A 26884-nucleotide genomic window follows, 5' to 3' on the forward strand; every position below is an offset into this window, starting at 1 on the left:
ACAGCACCACTGACCAGCAGGACAGGAGGACCACGAGGAGACACACCGCTGCCAGATACGTCACCCAAGACAGATGACAGAGGGAAAATACCTCGGCTCCTCCTGCTCCAAACACCTCTGATCCCAACCACAGGAAGTCATTTGGCTGACGCCAGGTGGGAGCCGGGAACCGGGGAATGCAGTCCTCAGGGGTGCACCATGTGTGACCCAGAGCAGGGAGAAGAGGTGTTAACCTGGAATCAAAGGGCCAAAGTGAGCGGCAACAAGTGTTTATTTGACACCCAAAGGAACAGCTATTCGGAGAGCACCTATTCGGGCGGGAACCCCGATAGTGTTCCAATTATGGGGTGACGGCAAGGCTCTTCATGAAGAGGGAAAGGAACTGATTACATGAATAGAAGGAAGGAATTTTTATTGGTGCTAATAAGCTAAGGAAGGAATTTCTATAGGTGCAAATAAGCCGAGTTATTTTTCAGCCATACATGGTGGTGCCAATTCTGAAGAATGTCTTTGATTTTCAGCCCTGTAGTCAGGATGTCTGCTCTTTTCTTAGCTTTAAAAAATACAGTTGTTTAATACAATGTTCGTTTGGCCCATTCCAAAGTTATTTTGCTCAGTTCCAACACGCCAGAGATTCAAGGATGAAGGTGTGCGAGACGGTTCCTCTGGCATGGCTGTCTTGGCTCTATTTTAAAATGGCTTCACTTAAGTCAGCTTTTTACAGGCCCAAAGAGGATCTGAGGCTGTCAAGTCCGCAGCCTGGCAGAGTAGTTCATTCAGTATTTATTTAATTTGTGCAATGCTCAATAAGGCATTATTACCTGCTTTTACAGCTTAGGATGCTTAAGCTCATTAAATGACTTGTCCAACGTCACAAGGCCCATAAGGGGCAGATCAGGAAGGATTACCAAGGTCTGTCCCCATCTGCAGCTCCTGCTGCTTTCTCCGCAGAGGCTTGAGTATCACAGCTGGCTTGCCAGGCTGTAAATCCGAAAGAACAATTTCCTGGAGGACCGATATCCTCCTGGGAAACAAAATGCGTGGAGATTGTCAAAGTCACGGGGAGACACTCTTGTAATGGACGGCAGGAGCTAAGAACCCAGCTGCAGACCTGAACCTTTTGATCGAACAGAACAAAGATCCTGGCCTAACTTCTTACATAAATCATTATTGTTCTGCTTAATGGGGCTGCCATAAACCTAATGACCTGAAGGATTTGCAAGCATTTTAATGAAAAAATACACTGGCATTTTAGAGGAAAGTAACTGGGCCCAGGGGGACACAGTTTGGATACAAGGGAGATTTATTCTGATAGCCAACAATAAGCTCTGTTACCCGGGCGATGTAACACATTAGCACAGATGAGTTTATGTGATAAGCTGCTGCCAGCAGCGGGCAGAACCGGAAGACAAGTAGAAGGGCACAGGAGAAGTGGCCTGTCTGGAGGATGACAGGAGGTGCCAGGCAGGAGGGAAGACGAGCAGTTTTGTGGAGCGAAGAAGGCAACCTCGAGAATCCTGGGATTACTAGGAAATTTATTGAGTTTGTCATATTTCTTCATTCGTTTGGAAGATTTCCTGTGTACTTATTAAATGCGTGTTGTGTGGTCCTCTGGTGGTCAGTCTGTATTAGAAAGCTGCCTTTCTAAGCTTAGGTAATGCTGCTGCCAGTCACATCACAGCGGACGGAGAGACCCAAAGAGCAGCAGACAAGAATGCAGCTCATTAGAAGGGGAGGAACCAAGAGGTCCTGTGTGTCATTGGTGTTTAAGTTCTAGTTAACTATCAGGTCCCACACAGCCTGGTTCACGCAGCTCAGACCCTCCAACAAGATCCTCCATCACTTGCAACCGAAGCAAGCCCTTGTTCAGATAGTGCGTGGTGTACACTGTGGTAAACAGGAATAATGCAGGTGATTCCAACATGGGTGCAATTCCCCAAACTCCCCCCGTGAACCCATCACCTGTGGAAATCAAAGCTGCACATCACCCCTCCAAAGACCTTCTCTAATCCCTGGGACGTTGATGTTGTTCCCTCCGCGCCAGGGGTGGGGACCCTGCATCACTGTGTATTACCTGGTAAAGTAAATACCGTGAACAAAGCACATGATATGACAGCCTCTCCTATGAACATCTTCACACAAACCACACAGGTGAGTTTAGGAAACTGTACTGAGGTTTGGGGGGCCATGTCCTGAGGCACAGCTGTCTGAGACCTCATGGCCTCTTGGCAGCTCCTCATTCTCTCTCTCTCCTGCCTCTTTCTCTCTCTTTGCCTATTCTCAGAAGCAATACAAAAAAAAAAAAAAAAAAAAAAAAGGTGAGCGGGGGGATTAATTTATTTTTTCCTGTATAGTTATTTACTGATCGTCATCTGCTACCTCTACATCTCAATATTTTAATCCCACTCTAAAAATCTTAGGATAATTTCCTAATAAAGGTCTCTTTCAAAGTCTGATGTCAGCTAGAATTTCACCCTATTACAGCAGGACCACAAATAACAGTGCTTTGCACAAGGCCATTTTGTCTTTCATTGATGGGGAGTGAGGGGGAGAATCAGTGTCCATCTAGGGCCAGTCTGTGTGGAGTTGGTCTGGTCTCCCCATGTTTGCGTGGGTTTTCTCCACGGATTCCGGTTTCTCCACATCCCAAAGATGTGCCCGAGGTGAACTGGTATGTCTAATTTGTCCCAGTCTGAGTGTGTGTGTGTGAGAGTGTGTGAGTGTGTGTGTGAGTGTGTGTGTGTGAGTGAGTGTATGTGTGTGTGTATGTGTGTGTGTGTATGTGTGTGAGTGTGTGTGTGAGTGTATGTGTGTGTGAGTGTATGTGTGTGTGTGAGTGTGTGTATGTGTGAGTGTATGTGTATGTGTGTGTGTGTGTATGTGTGTGTGTGTATGTGTGTGTGTATGTGAGTGTGTGTGAGTGTATGTGTGTGTGTGTGTATGTGTGTGTGTGAGTGTATGTGTGTGTGTGAGTGTGTGTGTGTGAGTGTGTGTGTGAGTGTATGTGTATGTGTGTGTGTGAGTGTGTGTGTGTGAGTGTATGTGTGTGTGTGTGTGTGTGTGTGTGAGTGCACCCTGCAGCAAAGGGTGTCCTGTCCAGGGTGGGTGCCCTGAGCTGCTGGGATAGGCTCCGGCCGCCTGTGACCCTGACCTGGAATAAACAAGTTGAAAAATGATTATCTTGTTTTTATTCATCTTCCTTAAATGTATGGATGGCTCACATTTATTTCAATGTTTAATATTAGAAATGTTTTTGGTTTGGTGATGTTTTTTCTGACCAGAAATATGCCATAGGAACTTGATTCATTTATATGAATTAGCCTATGGTAAAATTGGTTTCATTATATGTCACTTAGCTTGAAGTCGCCATTTCCAAGAACCGGTTGATGACATCAAATGAGGACTTGTACATAACATTTTTTGCTTATTGCATTTGTCTTTTTAAAAAGTAGATATATTTTTAAATATTTGAGATAGTAAATTGTATCTAATTTCATATTCTGCCTCTTCACCTCACTTTAAACCATAAATATTTTCTCATGTGAATAAAACTCTTCAAAACCATATTTCATGTCTTCATAGTATCTTATTGTATGCATATATGATAATTTACTTATAATTCCTCTAACTTTGAATATTTAGATTGTTTTTGCTATTGCAAATGACAATGCAGTGAACATCTTTATGGATAAATGTTTGTACTTTTGATTTATCTTCTGACATTGTTTCCAAGAAGTAAAATTGCAGGGTTAGAAGGTATGAAAAATACTAAGGCTTTTAATCAAATCACTAAATTGCTTTTTCAGGAAGAATGTTTAAGTTGAAACTCTCTGGTGATGTACGAAAAAGCACTTGTTTCATTTCACCTTTATACAAAGAGTGCTTGGTTCACTTCACCCCTTTTACCTGTACACTTGGTTACCAATTTTTAAAAAATTTTCTAAATGCAAAATGACTCATCATTATGTATCTTTAATTTCTGGGGAGGCTGAGAAATTTTTATACGCTTTTTCTTGTTTTGTAAATGGTCTATTCATGTCTTTTGCCACTTATGTAACAGGAAACATTCTCCCATACCACCTCTCCTTCCATCAGAGAAAAACTCTTTTAATGTTCCTCCTTGAATTTGTTCTAGTGGTTTTCACTATAACTGAGGAGTAATATGCTCCAACAACCATTTCTTATTTGATCAAATTTAGGCAATATGCATTAGCTCCTGGGTACAAAAATTTAAAAAAGGATTTGACTCACATTTTATAGCTTAGTTTGGTTGCCACTAAAAACAGAGCCTGAGACAAGGTTTATAACAAGTAGTTTATTGGGGAAGACAATTTGGGGAAGGACGTGAAGGCTTGAGTAATCGTAACACAGAATGAAGAACAGCCAATGAACGAGGGATTAATGGGTGAGTTGTCTCTGCAGGCAACTGGTTTAGTATCTCTGGGGACACTTAAAAGTGGAACAACCGGAAGTTGTCTCCCTGAGAGCAAACTCTCCTCCTCATTGGTTGAGGGTTATTCCTGGGCCGTCTTCCCAGCACTCCTGGTCTGCCCACACTGCAGGTCAAGCCCGTGATTGCAGAGAGTGAGAACGAGAAGGAACTGGCTGTGGTGGCCTCCGGGACGGGCTGGGGGATAAGGGTAGGGTGCCCACCAGATCTGTTAACACTGTTCTCCCCAAGTATAGTATCCATGTGTCTGTTATTTTTTAATTGTTTCTTGGTGACCTTGATAAATTAAAATAGTATACTCCAGCCTGGCTGGTGTGGCTCAGTGGACTGAGCATTGTCCCATGGACTGAGAGGTCCTGTTTGGATTCCTGACTAAGGCACATGCCCGGGTTGCGGACTTGATCGCCAGCAGGGGGCATGTAGGACGCAGCTGATCGATGTTTCTCTCACATCAATATTTTTCTATCTCTCCCTTTTGCTCTGTCTAAAAAAAAAATCAATAAAAACATATTTAAAAAAATAAAATAGTATACTCTAGATACTTTTGACATTCTCATATTGAGTCCTCACTTTGTGAGATAAGATTAGCACCCATGCTTTCTCGGCTTTTCCTCTCCTCTTTTTTTTAATCCTCACCTGAGGACATTTTTCCATTTTTGCTCAGATAGAATGGGAAGGGGAGAGAGAGAGAGAAAAACATCGACATGAAAGGGACACATCGAGTGGCTGCCTTCCGCATGACACCAACCAGGGCCAGGGACAAATTGCAACTGAGGTCCATGCCCTTGACCGGAATCAAACCTGCAACTCACTGGTCCGCGGGCTGACGCTCTAACCACCGAGCAAACCGGCCAGGGCTCCTCCTCTCTTCTATATCCCACCCTCTTTCAGTTACACCTTAACAAGGCGGTTAATATTTACATTATTTCTGGCAACCATAGTCAAGCCTTCTTTGTTTTTGTCTTTAGGTTGACTCTAAAAATTGAGATCCAATGAACATTTTAATATTGTTTTTTAATTTTTTTTCTTTATTGATTTTAGAGAGAGGAAAGGAGAGGGAGAGATTAAAAACATCGATGACAGAGAACATCAATTGGCCACCTCCTGCATGCCCCCCACTGGTGATCGGGCCCACAACCTGGGCATGTGCCCTGACCGGGAATCAAACCAGTGACCTCTTGGTGCATGAGTCAAAGTTCAATCACTGAGCCACACCAGCCAGGCCATTTTAATATTTTGACACTACAAACGTTGTTCATTAAAAACCTAAGCAATTTGTTTGGCTTGCATTTCCTCATCTGTGAGTACAATAGCTTGACCCAATGCCCTTGGAAGAGAAAACTGGGGTTAACATGCTTAACTTTGTGCGGTGTCACTTACCATCACATTTGAACCATGGCTTTCCTCTCTAATTTTTTATTTTGCTCAGGAATTCTATTTGCATTTTTCTCTCTTGCATTATTTGTATTCAGCAAACTGTGAGTTTTTTCTAAGCCCATGGACTTTAGTCAATGGAACTCTCTTCTCAGGCCCTCTGTCCTATCCTCCCAGCCGGACTGGGAGCTAACTCACTGCCAAGTCCACCACACAGCTGCCTCGTGAGCCCCTTACCACCTTATTTGTTGGGGTCACTGCTTTTAGTGTGTCATCTGCTTCCCTCCCTTGATTTATTCTCTCATTTTGTTGGGCTGTGTCCTAAGGAAATACTTAACTTCCTAAGAAATTACATGCAGGAAAATATATATATTCTGCCCTCACACAAAATTGATAATTTGTTGGATATAAATTTCTAGGTTGAAAATAACTTTATGACCAAGTTTTGAATTTATTGTATTATTTTATACTCTCTAGTACAATTAGAAACACACAAAAAATCTGATGTCACTATGACTTGTAATTCCTTGTGATGTGTGTGTGTGTGTGTGTGTGTGTCTTTGAGGTTTCTAGGATCATCATTCGATCTTGGCTTTGTGAAAGTTCCCGACACTATCTAGGTGTGGGTCTTTCCATACTTATTTTCCTGGACGCTACTTGGATCCTTTTAGCCTGAAATTCTTTCTTCTTCAGTTCTGGGAAATTCTCTCTATAACTGTTCAGTGAGTCCCTACAACTTCTGCCATCACAAGTTAGCCGTTTTTGTTTAAAACACAGGGACAGGTTGACACTGTGACTATTGTATAATACTCGGTATCTTGGTCTCTTTTTTGACTAGGTCTCCCTCTAGCATAAAAATTTTGACTGAGAACTCCAGTGAGGAAATTTGGGGCATATCAACTAGTATGATTTACCTCATTGTGAGCCAACAGAAGCCAGTTGTGACGCTACCAATCTACCTAGATTCTAGAATGAGAAATACTTTTTTCTGAAAGCTCCCAAAATCACCAGAAGACTTAGTCTCCAGACAATTAGTTCTGGCTTGGTTTTTATCTTTCCCCTAAAAAGAGGCAACAGATGTTTGCCTTGGAAAGTGCCATCTGCTTCTGCTCCATGAGCGGGGTAGAGGAGAATAAGGAAGCCCACAGGTACAGCTGGCCCACATGGAGATATTTAATTAATCCCTCTGATTTCAGCCTCATTCACTTTCCCAGTGAGCGGATCTGAGCCCAGAGCCTCCTTGGGGTTCTATTTTGGTAAACTGACTCCTCTGTGTTCAGTAGCCTCTTCACTGTTTTCTCTCCAATTTAAAAATGTGATTAATCTTCATTTTTCCTATTTGAGGGTTGTCTTTAGGTTTTTATTATCCATTTATATGGATTTCAATATGTTACTTTTTAAAATCACAATTGTAGCAAATATTTCTACCAGTATTATATTTTTTATTTTTTGTTTTTGTTTTTAGACATGTTATTTTGAGCAGAATAACAAAAATAAATAATAAAAAATAATTTGAAAGCTTCAACCTATACTATTGATATAAGAATTTAAATACTGCAGATGGCAGGCTGTGGACAGCTGTAATAGGTAGGATAATGTCCACCCCCCTCCAAGATGTCCACATCCTAATCCCAAGAACCTGTGAAATTGTTACATTATAAAGCAAAGAAACATTATGGTTGCAGGTGGAGATAGGGTTACTATATCACTGACTTTACAATAGGGAGATTATCTTGGATTATCTGGGTGGACCTAGTGTAATCAGAAGGGTCCCTAAGAGTGGCCAAGGGTGGCAGAAGGATCCGTGTCACAGTAACGCAGCACAAGGAAAACCGGGCCACCAGAGCTGGCTGTGAAGAGGGACAAGGGCGTGAGCCAACGGATGCAGGCAGCCTCTAGAAGCCGGAAAAGTCAAGGAAACAAATCCTTTCCTACACCCTGATTTTAGCCCAGTGAGACTCATTTGGGAATTCTGACCTCCAGAACTGTTAAGCTTGTGTTGTACTAGGAAACTAATACAACACTGACTCTATCAAGTTAAAGAATATCTCTAGGATTCCTATTGCAATTGAGATTCTGTAGTCCAGAATGGGCAAAACCAGCTTGGCAGTGCCATCTAGAGAATGCTATCACTTAGCACATCACTTCTGTCCGGGGGAAAGCAGAATAATGGTGTCACTGTAACAGTTTTACAAGCGGTTTTAAATACAACTGTTGGAGAAAATTAGGGAGTACACTGGCAAGAGCTTCTCTTTAAACAACTTTAAATGCTTATGGCAATGTTGAGTTCTCTTATTTATTAAACAGCAACGTTTCTGACTCAACATCTTGTGCATGATGATCAAAAACTGACAGTAGTTTTTTTGAATTACACATTTGTTTAAAAAATTGCCATTCTGGCCTTCAGAATTCTGTCAGACTTGGGATCCATATTTGTTACCACCAACGTGAGAGCATTTGCTAAGGGACAGATCGCTAGCACCACCATTTTCTTGAACTCTCTACAATGAGTCAGTTCTATGGATCATCATTCTAGAGTCCTACCAGGAACGTGTGGAAACCACTAGTGAAATCCCTACCAGAGAAGTTCGCTCATCTCAGAAATCTGTCATTACAACTGGCTCCACAGTGGGCAGGCTTGGCGAAGAGGTCAACACTCTTTCCTGCTTTGGTAATGACTCGTGGACACGGGGTGGATCAGGGAGCTTAACCAGCTGCTGTCTTTGTAAAACAAGGTCTTTGGGTAAGTAAACATGTACTTTCAACCCAGGACTCAACACAGGTTGAAATGATACCTTGAGAACTCAAACACATCAAGGGAGGTTAAAAAGGGGGTGAGGGGCAAGACTTGGAGAAAAGGGAGTCGGAAAGTTATGAAGGAAGCATTGCTAGATGGCAGTTGTTCAGAAACAGATGGATAGCATTTTTTTTCTCATTGTACCAAACTAGGTAACTCCTTTAGGCCTAATTAGAAATTATCATACAACTGAGGTAGGTCACTCATCAGGACATTGGGGAAACCATTACAAAGTGTGCATTTGGAAGGAATTCATAATCAGTGCAGTGGACATCACAGTGGGATTTCTCTAGACCCACCCGACCAAGCATAAGATGATTATGAATATCTAAAATCATAAATCAAGCTTTCCCATTGATTTTTCACCATTCACTTTTCCCAAAGTCTCTGTCTCTGAAGATACTGAATACTGACAACAAGAAAAGTTAACCAAGCAGCAAAGAAATACAATTGTGCCCAGAAGTTCATCTGTGTAAAATCCTAGGCTTGGGACACACATGATTTAGGACATCATCACCACCACAGTCATGAAAAAGTATGTGGACAAACCACTACCTGTGTGTGCAAAGCAGGTTTCAAAAAGTCCACTAGCGTCTATACTGCCTTCGTTCTCATCTAGGCTCTGCCACTTACTGGCTGTTTAACGAATGTTATCACTCAGGCAGGTTACCTTTCCGTGTCCATTTTCTCTTCTGTAAGATGATAGGGTTATTAGAAGAAAAAGTTATGGAAAGTGTTAGAACAGTGGCTGGTATGTGGTATGAGCTATATATGTATTACTTGTAATTGTTATTACCTTTAAGAAATAAAATTTAGAAATACCTGTGGCGCCTATGTACTTTAAGGCAAAGATTTCAACCTATCATTTAGGTAAGTGGGTGAAGATAATACTAGCAGTCTATCTTCTATTACAAGACTCCCAACAGGTGGCGTTTGTGTTTTGCTTTTGTTAATTTTTTTCTTCTTTTTTTTTTTTTTTTTTTTGGATACGTGCCCCTAGCTGGAACTGTACCCAGGACTCTCTGGTACGCAGGCCGATGCTCCAACCGCTGAACCAAACTGGCCAGGGCTCTTCATTGATTTTAAAGAGAGAGGAAGGGAGAGGAAGAGATAGAAACATCGATAAGAGAGAACATCGATTGGCCACCTCCTGCATGCCCCTCACTTGGGATTTGGCCCACAACCTGGACATGTGCCCTGACTGGGAATTGAACTGGCAACCTCTTGGTGCATGGGTGACACTCAACCACTGAGCCACACCGGCTGGGCTGTGTTTTGCTTTTGAAAGTAAAAATCTCTCTGTCCTCAACTTGTAGAAAATTTTTATAGAAATTTAAAAGACAACCTTTCAACACAGGATTCCCCAAACTAAAGACAGTATATTTCTTCTACAAGTTGTTCCTAATCCTGATTGTATGATAAAAGAAGCACTTGTACTATTTCTTCTTCCGTTGTCCTCTAACATTGTCTATCTGTCCCCTCTCCTTGATTGCTGCTGTCGCTACTCCAGCTCCGTTTCTCATGAGCTCTTGCAAGGACTATTCGATGGCTGTCTTGCTGGTGTCATGTCTCGTTTCTCCACTGTCTACATACTGTTACAGATGAACACTTCTAAGCACCATTTTAATCTCACTACTCGTCAATCCAAAACTTCCTTTAGTTCCCTGTTTTCAAAATAAACTCCAAGATCTTTAATCTGACATTTAAGGATTTACCAATCCGGCCTCAACTTTATCTTCCAACCTCATTTCTACCTCCTCCTCTCTCATAAATTCAAAACTATCACAGTGGTTGTCAACCACGAAAGATTTGTCCCCCAGGGGACAAATGGCATGCTACTGGAATAGGGCAGGCAGAGGTCAGGATGCTGCTAAACATCCTACAATGCACAGAACAACTCTTCACTTATTTGGAAGAGAGGGTATGACTACTTTATCTAATCAGTTTTCCCCAGTAAAACTATATGAACAGCTTGATTTTTAACAATTTCCCTACCCAAATTTTAATTTCTTTAAAAATAGGACAGTTCAGTGAGCTGAAGGTAAAAATACCAATCGTTTTTACAATCCGTACATAGTTAGCATGGACGATGACGTCAGGAACCTTCTTTTAGCCCTTCTTTCAGGTTGTTGTTTCTATAATGGCTTTATTTAGTTCTACTACTCCATCCTTATTTAAAGTATGTCAGTCAGTATTTTCAGTGTAATCTCAGAGTTGTGCAGCCATCACCACAATCAATTTTAGAACATTTTTTATCATCACTCCCCCAAGCTGTATACCCACTAGCAGTGACTGTATTTCCCCCCAGCCCTTGGTAAATCATCTTTCCTTTTCTATAGATCTACCTATTCATATATATGAAATCATGTACTACACAGCCTACTGTACAGGCTTTTTTTTCTCACTTAGTATGTTTCCAAGGTTCATACACGTTATAGCATGTATCGGTACTTCATTCCTTTTTATTACTGAATAATATTCTATTGTATGGATATACCATATATTATTTATCCATTCATCCACATTGGGTTGTTTATACTTTTGGCTATTAGGAAGAAGGCTGTGTGAACATTGATGTACATGTTTTTCTTTCTCTTGAGTATATATGTAGGCCTGGAATTTCTGGATCATATGTTTATGGATGATCTAGTGTTTAACCTTTTCAGGAAGTGCCAGGCTCTCCCACAGAAGCTGCCCATGTTGTTTGGTGTTCTTGATTTCCCAGCTGTTTTTCTCATATCTGATTCCAGCTGGGCTCCTGAAGGACCAGTAATGAACCTCCCAGCAGAACCAACGATACCAACATTATAGAATACACTTCATACTTTTATGACTTTGTACCTCCACTAAGATCATCCTTCTTTTTCTTTATTGATTTTGAGAGAGAGGGGGAGATGGAGAAACATCGATAAGAGAGAACATTTATTGGCCGCCTCCTGCATGCTCCCCACTGGGGATTGGGGCTACAACCTGGGCATGTGCCCTGACCAGGAATCGAACCAAAAACCTCTTGGTGCATGGGTCGATGCTCAACCACTGAGCCACACCAGCAGGGCCCATCCTTCTTTTTTTATCCTCTAGTGATGTGTATATTTGCAGACAGAAAAACACTGAATATATATCTGCTATTTAGTAAAGGACCTGAGAAGAATATAATTTCTTTGAGATAATGTGTATATTTGCAGACAGAAAAACACTGAATACATATTTGCTATTTAGTAAAGGACCTGAGAAGAATATAATTTCTTTGATAGGTCTTCATTTCATGATTTCAGGACTGAATTCGTGTTATATGCTGAACAACATTTTCCTGGGAAAGATGCAGGTGGCAGACGAGGGGGTAATATTTGTTTCAATGTTAAGAACGCTCTCAATCATCTTCAGCATCCACCTGGAACCATTATTCCACGAGTAAGAGATGCATGCTGGATACTTGGCAAGCATTAAACGTGCATCTCAAATACTTAAAGAAAGTAAGCTGTAGAAGTAGAATAAATGTAAATGGCTAAAAATGTAATCTAATCATTTAGAGTAGAAGATTTGAAGTGTGGGCATATGGAGAATGTCAGAGTCAGAAAATACAGTTTCAGGATTTTAAAAAATCCCATAAATCTTTTATCCCCTCTCCCTGGCACCACAGAAGTCAGTTTCTAAATTTATTTTCATAGGTATATTTTAAGATAATATACTTACATTTTCATAGATGTACATATATTTTTGAAGAGAGGAGCAAAACTATTTTGAAGTGGATATAAATGTCCCCTTTTAAGAAGCATTTGTAATTTATTAAACCCCTATTTACTGCTACTATAAATAAAAACATCATCCTTAAACTCAGATATAAAATAACCTAAAATAAAGTTTCAATGTGAACAGTATAGTGTCACATTAAAATAATTTTCACCATGGAATCAGGCCTCAACTGACTTAGGCAAAAAGAGAACTAATGATTCATATTACCTACAAGTCCAAGAACAGACCTAGATTTAAGCACTTCTAGGTAGGACTAGATGATATAATCAAGGTCCATCCCTCTGCTGGTTCCATATTTTGAGAGGTCCTCACCTTGCCATAGTGACAAATGAAGGGATATAGTTTATAACATCCAGTGGAAAGTCTTTGTCTCAGAAATGACAGCAAATGCTCATTGTGAACTATGGGTTCTAAATGGGCCAAGGGCCCACTTGAACCAATCAGCATAACCAGGAAAATGTGAAGCACCGACTGGCTTACTTTCAGTGATGGTGCCAAGAATGGAGCCAGTAACACAGAAATATATGGTCTTAGAAAGAAATTATGGTATAGCTACCAAAATGAAGAGGAATAGATGCTTATTCCCAAAATATAGGAAATGTGTCCTAAAATGCTATTTCAAAAACATTTTGAAAAACATCTGAAAAACATTTGTTTATACCAGTAGAAGAAATGGATAAAACTCAATACCTAATCTTTAAAATTTTTAACAGCATTATCACTGACAAAAAAATAAACTGCAGGTTTAAAATGTACTGTTTAATAAAGCTTGACTTGTGCATACACTAGTGAAATTTGCACTGCAATTAAGATAATAAACATATCCTTTACCCCAAAATGCTTCCTTTGACCCCTCCCTCTCAGGCAATCACTGATCTGTTACTATCAATATAAATTTGTTGCTACTTTCTAGAATTTCATATGAATTGGATCATACAGTATATACTTTGGTCTCTTCCACTTAGCATTATTATTTTTGATTCATCCATGTTGATAGTATCAACACTTTATTACTTTCATTGCCAAGTAGCTGTCCATTGCATAGATATGTTACAATGTATTTATCCATTCACTAACTGTTGAAGGGCATATGGCTTGCTCTCAGGTTTGACTATTACACATAATGCTGCTATATTCATGGACTAGGTAAGTGGAATGGCTGGGGCATATGGTAGAAGTTCAATCAGTATAATTAACATTTTAGAAAACTATCACACTGTTTTCTAAAGTAGTTCTGTTACATCCCCATGAGCACGGTATGAAAATTCCAACTGCCCCACAACTTTCTCAACACTTGGTACGGTCAGTCTTAAATTTGTGGCATTTAAGAGCTATGCAGTAATATCTTACTGTGCTTTCATTTTGCAATTTCCTAATGACTAATCATGCTGAACATCTTTTCATGTTCTTACTACCATTCATATATCTTATTTAATGTGATGTTTCAATAATTTAGCTCATTAAAATTATTCATTTGATTATTTTCTTATTAAGCTTTGAGGAGTCTTTATATATTATGGATACTAACTCTTTATCCGATGTGTATTTGCAAGTTTCTCCCAGTCGGTGGCTTGTCTTTCTTTCTCCTAAACTGTCTTTCCAAAAACATGATTTCTTAATTCTGAAGTTCAACTTTTCAATTTTGTCATTAATGGATCTCACTTTTGGTCTCATCTGCAAGAAATCTTTGCCTAGCCCAGTGCTATAAACATTTGCTTTTGTGATCTTTTAGAAGTTTCATAGTTTCAGGTTGTGACCCATTTTGAGTTAATTTTGGTATAAAGCTATTTCCTGTGGCTGCTCTAACAAATCACCACAAATTTAGTGACTTACAACAACAGAAATATATTCTAATATTTCTAAGGTCTGAAGTTCAAGATCAAGATGTCAGCAGGCCATACTCTCCCTGCGTATTCTGGGGAAGTCAATCCTCGCATCTTCTAGCTTCCGGTGGCTACCAGCATACTTGGCTTTGGGCATATCCCTCCAATCTCTGTTTCCTTCTCCAAACAGCTTTTTCTTTCTTTCTTTTTATTATCTTTATTGTTGAGAGTATTATAGATTGTCCCTCCTTTTCTCCCTTTGACAACCCTCTTCACCTTCACCACTTTTTGTGTTTATAATCTCCTGTTTCTCTCATATAAGCATACCTTAATTGGATTTAGGGTCCATAGTCTCTCCATGTAAATAAAGATCCTTAACATAATTCTACAAAGACCTTTTATTATTATAAGCTAACATTTACGGGTCACAGGGATTAGGACCTATTGTCTTTGGATAACCATTATTTAATCTACCACAAAGGTCAAGAATGGATATGCAATTGTTCCAACATTATTTGTTGAAAAGATTATCTGTTCTCTACTGAATTACCTTCACATTGTTGTCTAAAATCAGTTAATCATATACGTCCATATATGCATCTATATCTGGATGCTCTAGTCTGTTCTATGGATCAGTTTCTGTAACTTAATGCCAATACCACATTGTCCATTGTCTTCATTAACTGTAGCTTTATGATAAGCCTTACAGTCTGGTGGTATAAGACCTCTTTGTTGTCTTTGGTGTTCTAGGTCCTGTGCAATAGCACATTCTATCTCTGCCCCTCCCTCCTCCCCCACACACAAAAGCCTGCTAGGATTGACTGGTTTCATTAAAACTATAGATAAACTTGGGGAGACATCTTACCAATACTAACTCTTCCAATTTATGAACACAGTGATACTGTAAATGCTATTGTTTTTATATCAGTTTGATTATTCATTGCTAGTACGTACATAGAAATACAATTTAATTTTGTATGTTGATCTTGTTTCCTATAACTTGATAAACTCAATTAGTTCTAGTAGTTTGTATTTAATTTTAAATAAATTCCAACGGATTTTCTACATAATGGTCTGTTGCCTGTGAATAAAGACAGCTGCACTACTTTTCTAATCTGGATTCCTTTTATTTTTCTTGCTTAACTTCACTGGTTAGAACCTCAAGTACAATTTTGAATAGAAGTGGTGAGAGCAGACATTTTTGAAATACCCTTGATTTTATTGGGAAGTGGGGGAAAGTTCAGTTTAGTCTTTCATTATTGAGTATGATGTTACCTATAGTTTTCTGTAGAGGCCTTTTATCAGGTTGAGCAAGTTCCCTTTCACTTCTAGTAGCTGTGAGTTTTCAGTAAGAATGCTGGACTTTGTCCAATGCTTTTTCCCCATCTACTGATAAGATCTTATGTTTGTTTGTTTTTTCCTTTTAGTGTGCTGATATGGATGGTATATTTTATTGAGATGTATTTTAAATATTAAACCAAACTTGCATTGCTAAGTAATTAGCACCTGGTTATGATATATTTTCCTTTTAATTTTCTTTATAGTATCTTTTAATTTTCTAAAAGTGTAGTAAGAATTGTTGCATCCATTGTTGCAGCTGAACTGGTTTCATTATCTTTTTCACCCTCATTTCTTTTTATAAATGACATATACATTATATTAGTTTCAGGTGTATAACATAATAATCCAATATTAATATATATTGCACAATGACTGCCAAAGTCTAGTTAACATCTGTCATCATACATAGTTATATATTTTTTTCTTGTGATAAGAACTTTTAGTATCTTTCAAATACTTTCAACTACACAATGCAGTATTAACTATAGACACCATGCAGTTCATTACATCCCACAGGACTTGTTTTATAACTGAAAGGTTGTACCTTTTGACCCTCTTCCCCCATTTTGACCATTCCCCACCCTCTGCCTCTGACCACCACTATACTGTTATGTATTAGCTCCATTTTTGTTTTTAGATTCCACAAGTGAAATCATGACTGACTTATTTGTCTGATTTATTTCACTTAGCATTATGCCCTCAAAGTCCATTCATTTTGTTGCGAATGGTACAATTTCCTCCTTTTTATGGCTAATAATCTATTCTATATATATATATATATACACAATATCTTTATCCATTCTGTATCTCAACATTGTAAATCGTGTTGCAATAAACATGGTAAAGCATGTATCTTTTTTAATTACTGTTTTCATTTTCTTCAGATAAATATCCAGAAGTAGAACTGATGGATATTATGGTAGTTCTAGTGATAATTTTTGAGGAACCCCGACTTTTACGTAGCATCCCCATAATCCTCATTAGGAAATTAAAGTCTGACAGAGTGTTTAGAACATGCAAGTCATCCCCATCTTTTTCTATCTCTCAAGCTTATTTCTTCTTTCACTACAATTTAATTCAGTCAAGCACTCACAAAGATAGGTAAGAGGTACATTAGGAACAAATATTTTTCTACCTTATATCTCTTTTCTTCATTTTCTGCCTCTTATATTAAGGTCTCAACTCCCCTACTGAAATACAAAATTCAACTTGTGCCCTGGCCAGTTTGGCTCAGCAGTTGAGCGTCGGCCTGTGGACCAGAGAGTCCCGGGTTCAGTTCCCGCTAGGGGCACATACCACAAAATAAATATATAAATTAATAAATAAATTAATTAATTAATTTAAAAATTTCAAATTGTGGTTTATATAAGAGTACCTAAAAATGTTATAAAAGGTGAACAATGTTCTGGGAAATCACACCAAAAAAAACCACAAAAATCCAGAGAAATAATATAAGAAGCTAAAATTTATGGCAAAAAATATTTAATGTATAAACAAAATTCTTTTTTATAACTGTAGAAATATAAGAACTATAAGGGCAAATTATAATTTGTGTAGTAGACTGTTATAGTAATGGTCCCCAATGACTCATACCTCCTCTATCTGTATCCTATGTATCCCCTTTCACACTGACACTAGACTTGGCCATGTGCCTTGCTTTTTCGTTCAATGGAAGATGAATGTATGTGACGGAAGTACAGGCTTGGTGAGGACTTGTGCACTAGGGCTTGCCCTCTGGGAATGTTTTCTCTCCCATGGGAAGAAGCACAGTCTAGTCAACTGGAGGATGAGAGGCCATGTAGATCAGACCGTCAAGTCATTTAATCCTGAGAAATTGTAAAACTTCATTGTTGTAAACCACTGAGTTTTGGGTGGTTTGTTATGCAGTAAGGTTAAGAACTACTCTTTGTAGAACCTTATCATCTCTCTGCCTATGTCTATGAAAGAGAAAATGGATAAAAATGGAATAAACTATACTTAATTTGAAAACACACTTAAGATCTCTCAGCAAACTTGAACAATATTACACCTGCTTTACTCCTGTTATATTTCCCCTCTACCTCAGCTATTCAGTTCATTTAATTATTTATAATAATCAACATTTTACTATTATCCTATACAATCCATAAGTATAGCATGTAGAAACTATATCAATGAACAAAGAGTACGCGATAAATATTTTTATTTTTAAACACTGGATTGTATATTTTTTCATATAAAAGATTCTAGTCTCTGTTTTTTAAAAATAATTACACTGCTAATAGTATCTTTACGCTTTTACAGAAGCCAACTTTCTCTACATTTTCAGCTTCACTCCATAGCTTTTATAGAATCATTATCTTTTGAATATATTTCCATTATCCTTTAAAAAATAAAATCATACAAGATAATTTTATTTAACACATTAAAACTTAACAGGTTATGGTATAACTGCCCAGCCTTCCAGCTACCACTGACACTGTTCCTAGCACAGAGAAGCCAACATGCTGGAGTAACTAATTCTCTGTTTTTACCTTTATTAAAAAGAGGTTTCTGGTAGTCAGAACAAATAATCTCTCGTTTGTTGCTTGAAAGCCTAAAATAGGATCATTGGTTTCTAGGCTTGCTACTTGCTGCTTAGCAACCTGCCCTACTTGCCTGCCTTCCTTTCTGTTGTAAAGCACCGTGCACACGGGAGCCGGCTGGCGGTAGATGAACACCCGGCGAAGGCACTCGCAAAGGGCTGCATAGGAGTGATTTGGAGCACAGGCAAAAAATTTTTTGTCTCTCTTTGATGCTTGGACGTAGCCTGCCAAGAAATATGAGACAAACAAAAGAAAAACTATATATTAAACAGAAAGAGACAAGCTGTGATTCATTACTAATTAAAATGCCTAAATTAAAGATATACCATAAATACTGAACAATGATTAGCCATAATCAATCTCTCCCAACTGGTGCAAAAATACAGCTTTAATAGCTAAGAACAAAATAGACAGGGTTTCATCTCTTCAAGAAAGGAACTATATAGCACCATACAATTTCCATGAATAATTAAAACACTAAAAATCAAAACAGTAAATGCTAAAAACATGCCAAGATATCTTTAAATGCCAATTTAATAACTAGGTTCATCAATCACAGATGGGTCATTACACAATCTTTTCCCTTTTTCTTAACAAATAAATAGGAAAATGCTTATAGGATACCACTGTAAAGTTATTTCAAGAGAGTGTTTATTATTCTGGCCCCAGTCCTGAAGGTACTAATATGCACAATATGTTCTCATTATTTTTATGCTTGTATTTTTATATACCAATACCACCACTATAACAGAATTAGAATCTTGAGACCACTTTAAGTTTGAAAGAAAATTCAAGTATCTAATTTTAAAGGCTTCATTAGGACATCCATTGAAAACTCATTAAACTTTGAGGAAAAAACAAACAAACAGTATTACTCTTTTTAAAGCTGAAAAAAATCAGGATGTGGGATAAAAGATATAACACTAATGTAAATTAAGTTCATCAAACAATAAAAGAGCAAAGGAACCACTGAGCATAGGCCGTTGAATACTGTTTTTTTAAATATTAAGCAAGCAGGAAAAACAGAATGTAGTTTCCTATTTGAGTAGCTTAGAATTAGATCTTTGGGCTAACCCTGACAAAATGAATAATGTAAACAATATCTGTAGACTATATATCTACTATAATGTTGATTTAACTTAAACTCAAGCATAACACAATTATTCTTTCTATATGAAGGGATCTGAGGATACAAATGGAAGATCTGAGAATATGAAAATTATGATAGTTTCCTCTTCTAAAAAAGAGAGAAAAATATAAAAATTATAGTGGAAAGTCTAAAAATATACTGTTAAATTACTTAATCAAACTTTATTTCAGGTCATAAAAATCCACCTGAAGTCTGCATTAAGCAGTTTAGCAGCTACATTATTAAGTCTGAGGGATAACTGACAAACCTCCTCTACAGTTAGGGCTGTGCACATACAGCAATCACAATGCGTAATTTTACTTCCTGCTTCGAGTTTAAAATAACCTCTCAATAAAGCAATAACTGTGGCTAATTCAAGTAAAAAATTTCTCCTACACAGTACTGATGTATTTTGATATAAAAATCAATTGTTGCATAAGTCTACAATTATTTGGTTTAAAATTTTTCCAGCCCTAGTTTTAAAACTAGTACTTTCCCTTTTACAGAATGAAGTTTATTTCTGGTTATCACCATTTTCCCTAAGTGTTTTCATTCAGAATAGTGCTCTTTGCACTCACTTACGTCCTGTGAAAGATGTCTCCTAATGTGCATTACCTTACAGCAATTCTATGTTTTTGAAGATTACTCTGAAGAAATGTGAATAAAAGTTCCATGTGGGGTATTGTCAAGCTCCTTGTTCATATCCTAATAGTGTACAGCTTAATTGGAATAAACAAATTATTGATTACAACATTTCAAGTGTTTCGATAACCACTTTGATTTCTATTCTGCATTGATCTTCTGTACAAGCATAAAAACAGATTAGTCGTACTGTTCCAAAAGTACTGACATTCATCAACACAGTACAAGCAACCAAATTATAGCAGAAATCAATCCCAATGAAATTATGCCAGCTCGAATTTTTCAAAAAGGAAAAAGTGTGCTTTATACCTAAAGCATTGAAAGTTGCAATGTGCTCCCACATTTCGCCTTGTTTGCTGGAGTGTGGCTGCCACAGCAGGGCATCCACATCATGGCGCAAACAGAAGCAGGGCATTTCTTTCGGATCTACGATGACAGAGAAAAGGTACTGGTTGCTTCCAAGATTCACCTAAAATAGAAAGTGACAAAAATAATATTTTACTCAACAAATTATTAAAATGATGGATGACGAAAACACCTGATGTCAGCAACTATCCTAAATTTCTCATATACGTAACCAGATTAACTCTTCGAAATGCCCTGGGAGAAATGTTCTATTGTCACCTACATTTTAAAGCTGAGGAAAGTGATGCCAAGGGCACTTAAGTAACTTGCCCAAGAATAGTCTGGTAATAAGTTGTGGAGCTGAGATTTGAACCAAGCGTCTATGTTCTAACCATTCTGATAAACTGTCTCTGAACTGTTAATAACTAGTATAAAACCTGATAAAACACCAATCTATAAGCAGAATAACTTTTAAATCACAGTATACAAAGTTTACAAACGCTAACTTGTAATAATAATTACCAAGAACAATGATAACTACTAGGATATACAAGCACAATCTGTGTCAGACAATTTATAAATATGAATCTCAACAACTCACAAGGCTGTTATTATCTTCATTTAATAGATGAAAGAACATACTTAGAGAGCTTAACTTGTTCTAGGCTACACAGAAAAATTATAATGCTGAGATTCAAACTCAGATCTGTCTGTTTACAAATTATTTACTTTGGTGTACTAATTACAGTATCGATGTCAAGTGTTTATTATGTTAAAAATTTTTATTGCAATATTGATGGCTAAAGAAATTCATTTTAATATAAAATAATCAAGTTGAGACTCAACTGGATTCCATCTACAGGAATACTTCTTTTAAAGAAGTAGGTTGTAATGAGTATTCTTTATTAGAAATGTTATCTGTTTAAAATGCCTAAATACTAACAGAATCATGGCAAATGTAGAAAACATAAAATATGCACACTTGATAAATATTGAATTGCTTCCACAAGTTTTAGAGCAGATTGGAGAATAAATGGTTAAAATTAGAGGTAGAGACCTGACCTACATAACGCGTATGTTTCAGTACATAGTTTTTGGATCTACCCTTCAAAAAATGAGTAAGTTATTCTTCAAATAAGATTTGGATGCTTTTAATATATTCAAAGGCAAGTTTCTAGAAGTTTAAAAAACAAATTATAATAAACTAGTCTGATAGTAAAGTTACTGTGGGACAAAACATTCTCTTTAAAACATTTTTTTTTTCTTTACTGGTTTTAGAGAGAGGAAGAAAGAGGGAGAGATAGAAACATCGATGAGATAGAATACTGACTGGCCACCTCCTGCATGCCCCTCACTGGGGATTTGGCCCACAACCTGCGCATGTGCCCTGACCGGGAATCAAACCGGCAACCTCTTGGTGCATGGGTAGATGCTCAACCATTGAGCCGCACCATCCAGGCACAAAACATTCTCTTTAAATGAGCTAGGTAAATAATTTGTAATTCTTTTTTCTTTTTTTATGTAATAAGAGACTGTGACATTCATTTTACATAATAAATTCTAGCCTTCCTAATCTTAATTTTAAAACCAAGTATTCCATGTAGCTAAATAAAAAAGGTGAAGCCATTACAAAATATTTGCTACTGCTTAGGTTGGTCAGCAGCCATAAGAGGAGAAGAAACTCATAATTCCATTCAAAGGTTCCAAGCTAAAAGTGGATAAATGAACTATGTGTAAATACTGCTTTTAGGGTAACAGCTAAAAAGTGTTTGGTTTCATTTTTCTCACGATAATACTAGAGTCTCTTGACAATTATTTATGCCTTTACTACTTTCTTACCTCACTGCATTATGCTGAGGAGTAATGGGGACAAACGGCCTTGCCTATTACCAATCTTAGGGGAAGCATTTGGCCTTTTATTTATTTATTTATTTATTTACTTACTTAATTAATTTTTTTGTTACAGATGTTTCTCCTTTTTTACCCCATTGGCACCCCCCTTCCCACCCCACACCCGCCCCATCCCCGGCTTAGTTGTCCATGTCTATTGGTCATGCACACATGCATATAAGTTCTGTGGTTTATCTCTTCCCACCCCCCCACTCCCTCTTCTGAGGGATGTCAGTCTGTGCCCTACTTCCATGTTTCTGGGTCTACTGTATTCCTCAGACTGTTATGTTCCTTATATTCTGTATGTAAGTGAGATCATGTGGTATTTGTCTTTTTCTGCTTGGCTTATTTCACTTAGGATAATACTTTCCAGGTCCCTCCACGTCACCTCAAAGGATAAGAGATCTTTCTTTCTTACAGCTGCATAGTACTCCATTGTGTATATGTACCACCGCTTTTTTATCCATTCTTCTACTGATGGACACTTGGGCTGTTTCCAGATTTTAGCTATTGTAAATAGTGCTGCTATGAATATGGGGGTACATGTATTCTTTCTGATTGGTTTTTCAGGCTTCTTAGGGTATATTCCTAGAAGCGGGATCACTGAGTCAAATGGAAGTTCAATTTTTAATTTTTTGAGGTAACACCATATTGTTTTCCACAGTGGCTGCACCAGTCTGCATTCCCACCAGCAGTGTACTACAGTCCCCTTTTCTCCACACCCTCGCCAACACTTGTTGTTTGATGATTTGTTGATGGCGGCCATTCTGACAGGTGTGAGGTGATACCTCATTGTTGTTTTAATTTGCATCTCTCTGATGATTAGTGATGTTGAGCATTTCTTCATATGTCTTTTGGCCATTTGTATGTCCTGTTTGGAGAGGTGTCTATTCAGCTCCTCTGTCCATTTTTTAATTGGTTCTTTGTCTTTTACCATGAAGTACGATGTTAACTCCAGGTTTTTTGAAAAGGCAATTACCATTAAGTCCTAGTTTGCTGAGTACTTTTATCATAAATGGATGCTAAATTTTGTCAAATTATTTCTCGCATCTACTAGGATGGTCAAATATCTTTCTTCTTTAGTCTGTTGATATGGTAAATTACATTAATATCTGAATGTTGAATCAATCTTGAATCCCCAGGATCAACTCTACTCGGTCATGATGTATTATCCTTTTTACTTACTGAATCAGATTTCCTAATATTTTACTGGGGACTTTTGTGTCTATATTCATGAGGGATATAAGTTTTTTTTCTTTTATCCCGTTTTCTTTCTTGTCATGTTTTTGTCACCAGGGTAATGCTGGCCTCATAAAATAAGTAGGCAGTGTTCCCTTCTCTTTTATTTTTGGGAACAGTCCGTAAAAAATTGGTACTTTCTTCATTTGTTAGCATGTACCATTGAGGCAACCTAGTTCTGGAGACTTGTCAGAAGGTTAATAATAAATTCAAACAAATATGGAACTATGAAGATTACCTATTTCCTCTTGAGTGAATTATGGTAATGCTTGTCTTTCAAGGAATTTGTCTGTTTTCACTTATATTGTCAAATATATAAAAATAGTTGTTCATTCTATTAGTGTCTTTTAGACCTGTAATGATATGTCTGTTTTTATTCCTCATATTGGTCATTTCTGTCTTTTTTCCTTGGTTATACTCTCTGGACTTAGCAATTTTGATCTTTTCCAAGGACCGGCTTTTGGTTTCATTGGTTTTCTTTATTTCTGGTTTTCAATTTCACTGATGTCTGCTCTTATCTTTGTAGTTTCTGTCCTCTTGCTTGCTTTAGATTTGGTTTTCTGTTCTTTTCCTAGGTTAAAGTGGAAGCTTGAACTATGAAACTGAAACACATTTTTCTATGTAACGCATGCTATACATTTTTCTCCAAGCATTGCTTTAACTGCATCCTACAATACCCTGTTTCATTTTCACTCAATCAAAATATTTCCTAACTTCTCTTGTTACTTCCACTATGACTTATGAGTATTCAGAAATGTCTTGTTTAATTTACAAATATTGTGAATTTTGTTTTCTGTTATGAATTTCTAATTTAATTTTATTATGTTCAGAGAACATTCTACTTATGATCCTATTCTTTTAAATTTGTTGAGGTTTATTTGATGACCAAAAATATGTTCTAATTTGGTCAATGTGCCACCTGCCTTCTGGGATTCCATTTAAATGAATGTTAAGACTCTCTGGTATTGCTTCACAGCTCCCAGATGCTCTTTTTGTTTTTTTTTAATCCTCACCCGAGGACATTTTTGCATTGATCTTCAGATAGAGCAGGAGGGAGAGAGGAAGAGAGAGAGAGAGAGAGAGAGACATCGATGTGAGACACATCAACTGGTTGCCACCTACATGATCCTAACCAGGGCCGGGGACAAACTGTAACTGAGGTATGTACCCTTAGCGGGAACTGAACCTGGGACTCTCCAGTCCACAAGCCGACGCTCTAACCACTGAGCAAAACTGGCCAGGGCTGTTTTTGATTTTAATCCCCACACCCTCTACTTTGCTCTAACCAACTGAGCTTTCCAGCCCAGGCCAGAGATTGTGTTTTAAAAAATTATTTTTATTTACCCCCAGCTGCATTGGGTCTTCTTTTGAGCCCTTGGGATGCTAAGATTTAGTGCTCTTCACTCAGCAACATAAGGCTTTTGTTACTTAAGGAAAATAATACAGGCAGGACCTCATGCTTCTTCAATAGAATTAGATACTTACCTCCTTCAACCCTACACCACCAAAGCAGTTTTTCTCTTATTTCCTACCCTACTTGCAGTCTCTCTTGTTACGCCCTGGTCAAGGTCCACAGAGAGGATCTGTGAATCCCAAGGGTTCTATACTTTCTTGCTAGCCAACACTAGGCCTTTAGCAATCTGTTAGTTGAATTCTTATTATATGGTAGTTCTTTCCTCTTCCCATGCTCAAATGGACTACTTCACCTATCCCATCTCTCCTTGGTGGCTCCTGTTTCTCCTTAGATTTCAAGCTTATTTGTTGCCCTGTAACCTCAGTTCTCAGATGAAATTTTAAAAAGTTTTCTACCTCCTAGGCAGAATGTCACACTGATGACATTCAACCATCAAAAAATATTATTTTCTCTTCATAATGCTCTACATAAGATGTCGGGCAATTAAGATTCCATTGAAAAAAAAAGTTTTAAATATAGTTTTAGCAATTAAAATAATTAATTTACATTAGGCAATTTACTTATTCAGAAAACTCATTCTTTGTTAATGCCAAATAAATATCTTATTGCCTTAGGGGGAAACAAAACCTCTTCAATCCATAAACCTTTAGCCAATAAAATGTAACTCCACATTTCTTTTATTCTCATGTTTATTATAGAGAAGGTTATATTTACTTTTGAAGTACCAGTGAAGACTACAATTGAATAAAATATTCTCTGGAGAAAAATCTGAAACATGAATTTCAAGTAGTCAGTTGACTGTCTTGTTCTTTTCTTCATAGGACACCTAGCAATGAAAGACTTCTAAAGATCAGATGTCAAAGTGGAGACATTTAAACAGCTCTCCATCACTCACTAAATTAAACTAAGAAGCTTCCATGCCCTCGTCAAACACACCGCCCTTCTCGTACCTCCATGTCTGTGCTCAGCAATACAGAAGCTCTATGAACCCTGTGCTTTGGGATTTTTATGAAGGTTTCATCACACAGGAATGTCCAATCATTAACTCAGTCAGTCCCTCGCCCTTTCTGGAGGATGAGAGGCGGACCTGAAAGTTCCAAGCTCCTAATCACGGCTTGGTCTTTCTGATGATCAGCCTCCATCCTGAAGTTATGTAGGAGCCCACCACGAGTTGCTCCATTAGAACAAAAGACACTCCTATCATTAGGATCAAATTCTAGGGGATCTAGTAGTTCTGTGTTAGGAGCCAGATCAAAGACCAAATATTAGAACAAAAGATGCTCCTAGTGCTCTTTTCAGGAAATTACAAGGGTTTTAGGAGCTCTGTACCAGGAACTGGGGACAGAGGCCAATATATACATATTTTCTACTCTTTCACAACTTTATTTAATCTCTACTTCTTGAGAATAAGGACTATAATCTCGTTTTATAGAAGAGATTAAACTCAAGAGGTTAAGAGATTTAAGCTTGATATGCTTCCAAGCCCATGTTCTTAATCACAATCACTGCATGCTCTCCCAGAGCATACTTTACAGTAGTGATTAAGCAACCATCAAAGTATGTCCCTGGCTGGCTCCTGTTTCAGATTTGGTAATACACATACTATAAAATACGTGTATATTCTGCTTCGTCAGTTGAGTCGATAAGTTGTCTTTGTGTGGCATGTCTAAAATTGGTGTTTATAAACACTGACAAAGAAGTTTTATAATAAAATCCTGAGTTGTGATTTTGTTTGCACAACCATTCATAAAGTAAATTATATAATCAAAGATGTTTATACTTTGACTTGAGAATTCAGCATAGGAAGATGCCGGATCTAAGCTAAGTGTTGTAAAATGCAATCAGGGGAAATGCACTTACATTTTTACTTTACTAAAAACCGTAAGAAAGAAAATATTAGTGCGTAGAAATATAAGGAAAACTTGACAATTTTTTTAATTTTGAAAATTATCAAAATGGATCTTTAGCTGTATATATCATAATTAATATTAAATTTCACTTAGTATTCTAATGGAGGACATAAATAAAAATATAATGGAGGACATATCAGACAACAGCAATATATAAATATAAAAAACAAACTGCCATAAGAAAAAAAAAAGAGAAAGCAAGGTGAGGAGACA

At 37.6% G+C, this 26884-nt stretch overlaps 1 protein-coding gene across 1 annotated transcript in view; it reads right to left on the reverse strand.

Annotated features, from left to right (window-relative positions):
* Nucleotides 1–17703: 17703 nt before the first annotated feature.
* NUDCD1 (NudC domain containing 1) overlaps nt 17704–26884 on the reverse strand; it is a 56512-nt gene continuing 47331 nt past the window's right edge. Inside the window, exons 9-10 of the mRNA XM_036263952.1 lie at nt 20183–20342; nt 17704–18326 (exon numbers count right to left, since the gene is read on the reverse strand). Of these exons, the coding sequence (XP_036119845.1) occupies nt 18034–18326; nt 20183–20342 (453 nt within the window). The 3' untranslated portion in view covers nt 17704–18033. The remainder of the gene's footprint in view (nt 18327–20182; nt 20343–26884) is intronic.

The sequence above is a fragment of the Molossus molossus genome, unplaced genomic scaffold (assembly GCF_014108415.1).
Source record: "Molossus molossus isolate mMolMol1 unplaced genomic scaffold, mMolMol1.p scaffold_m16_p_16, whole genome shotgun sequence".
Taxonomy (NCBI): Eukaryota; Metazoa; Chordata; class Mammalia; order Chiroptera; family Molossidae; genus Molossus; species Molossus molossus.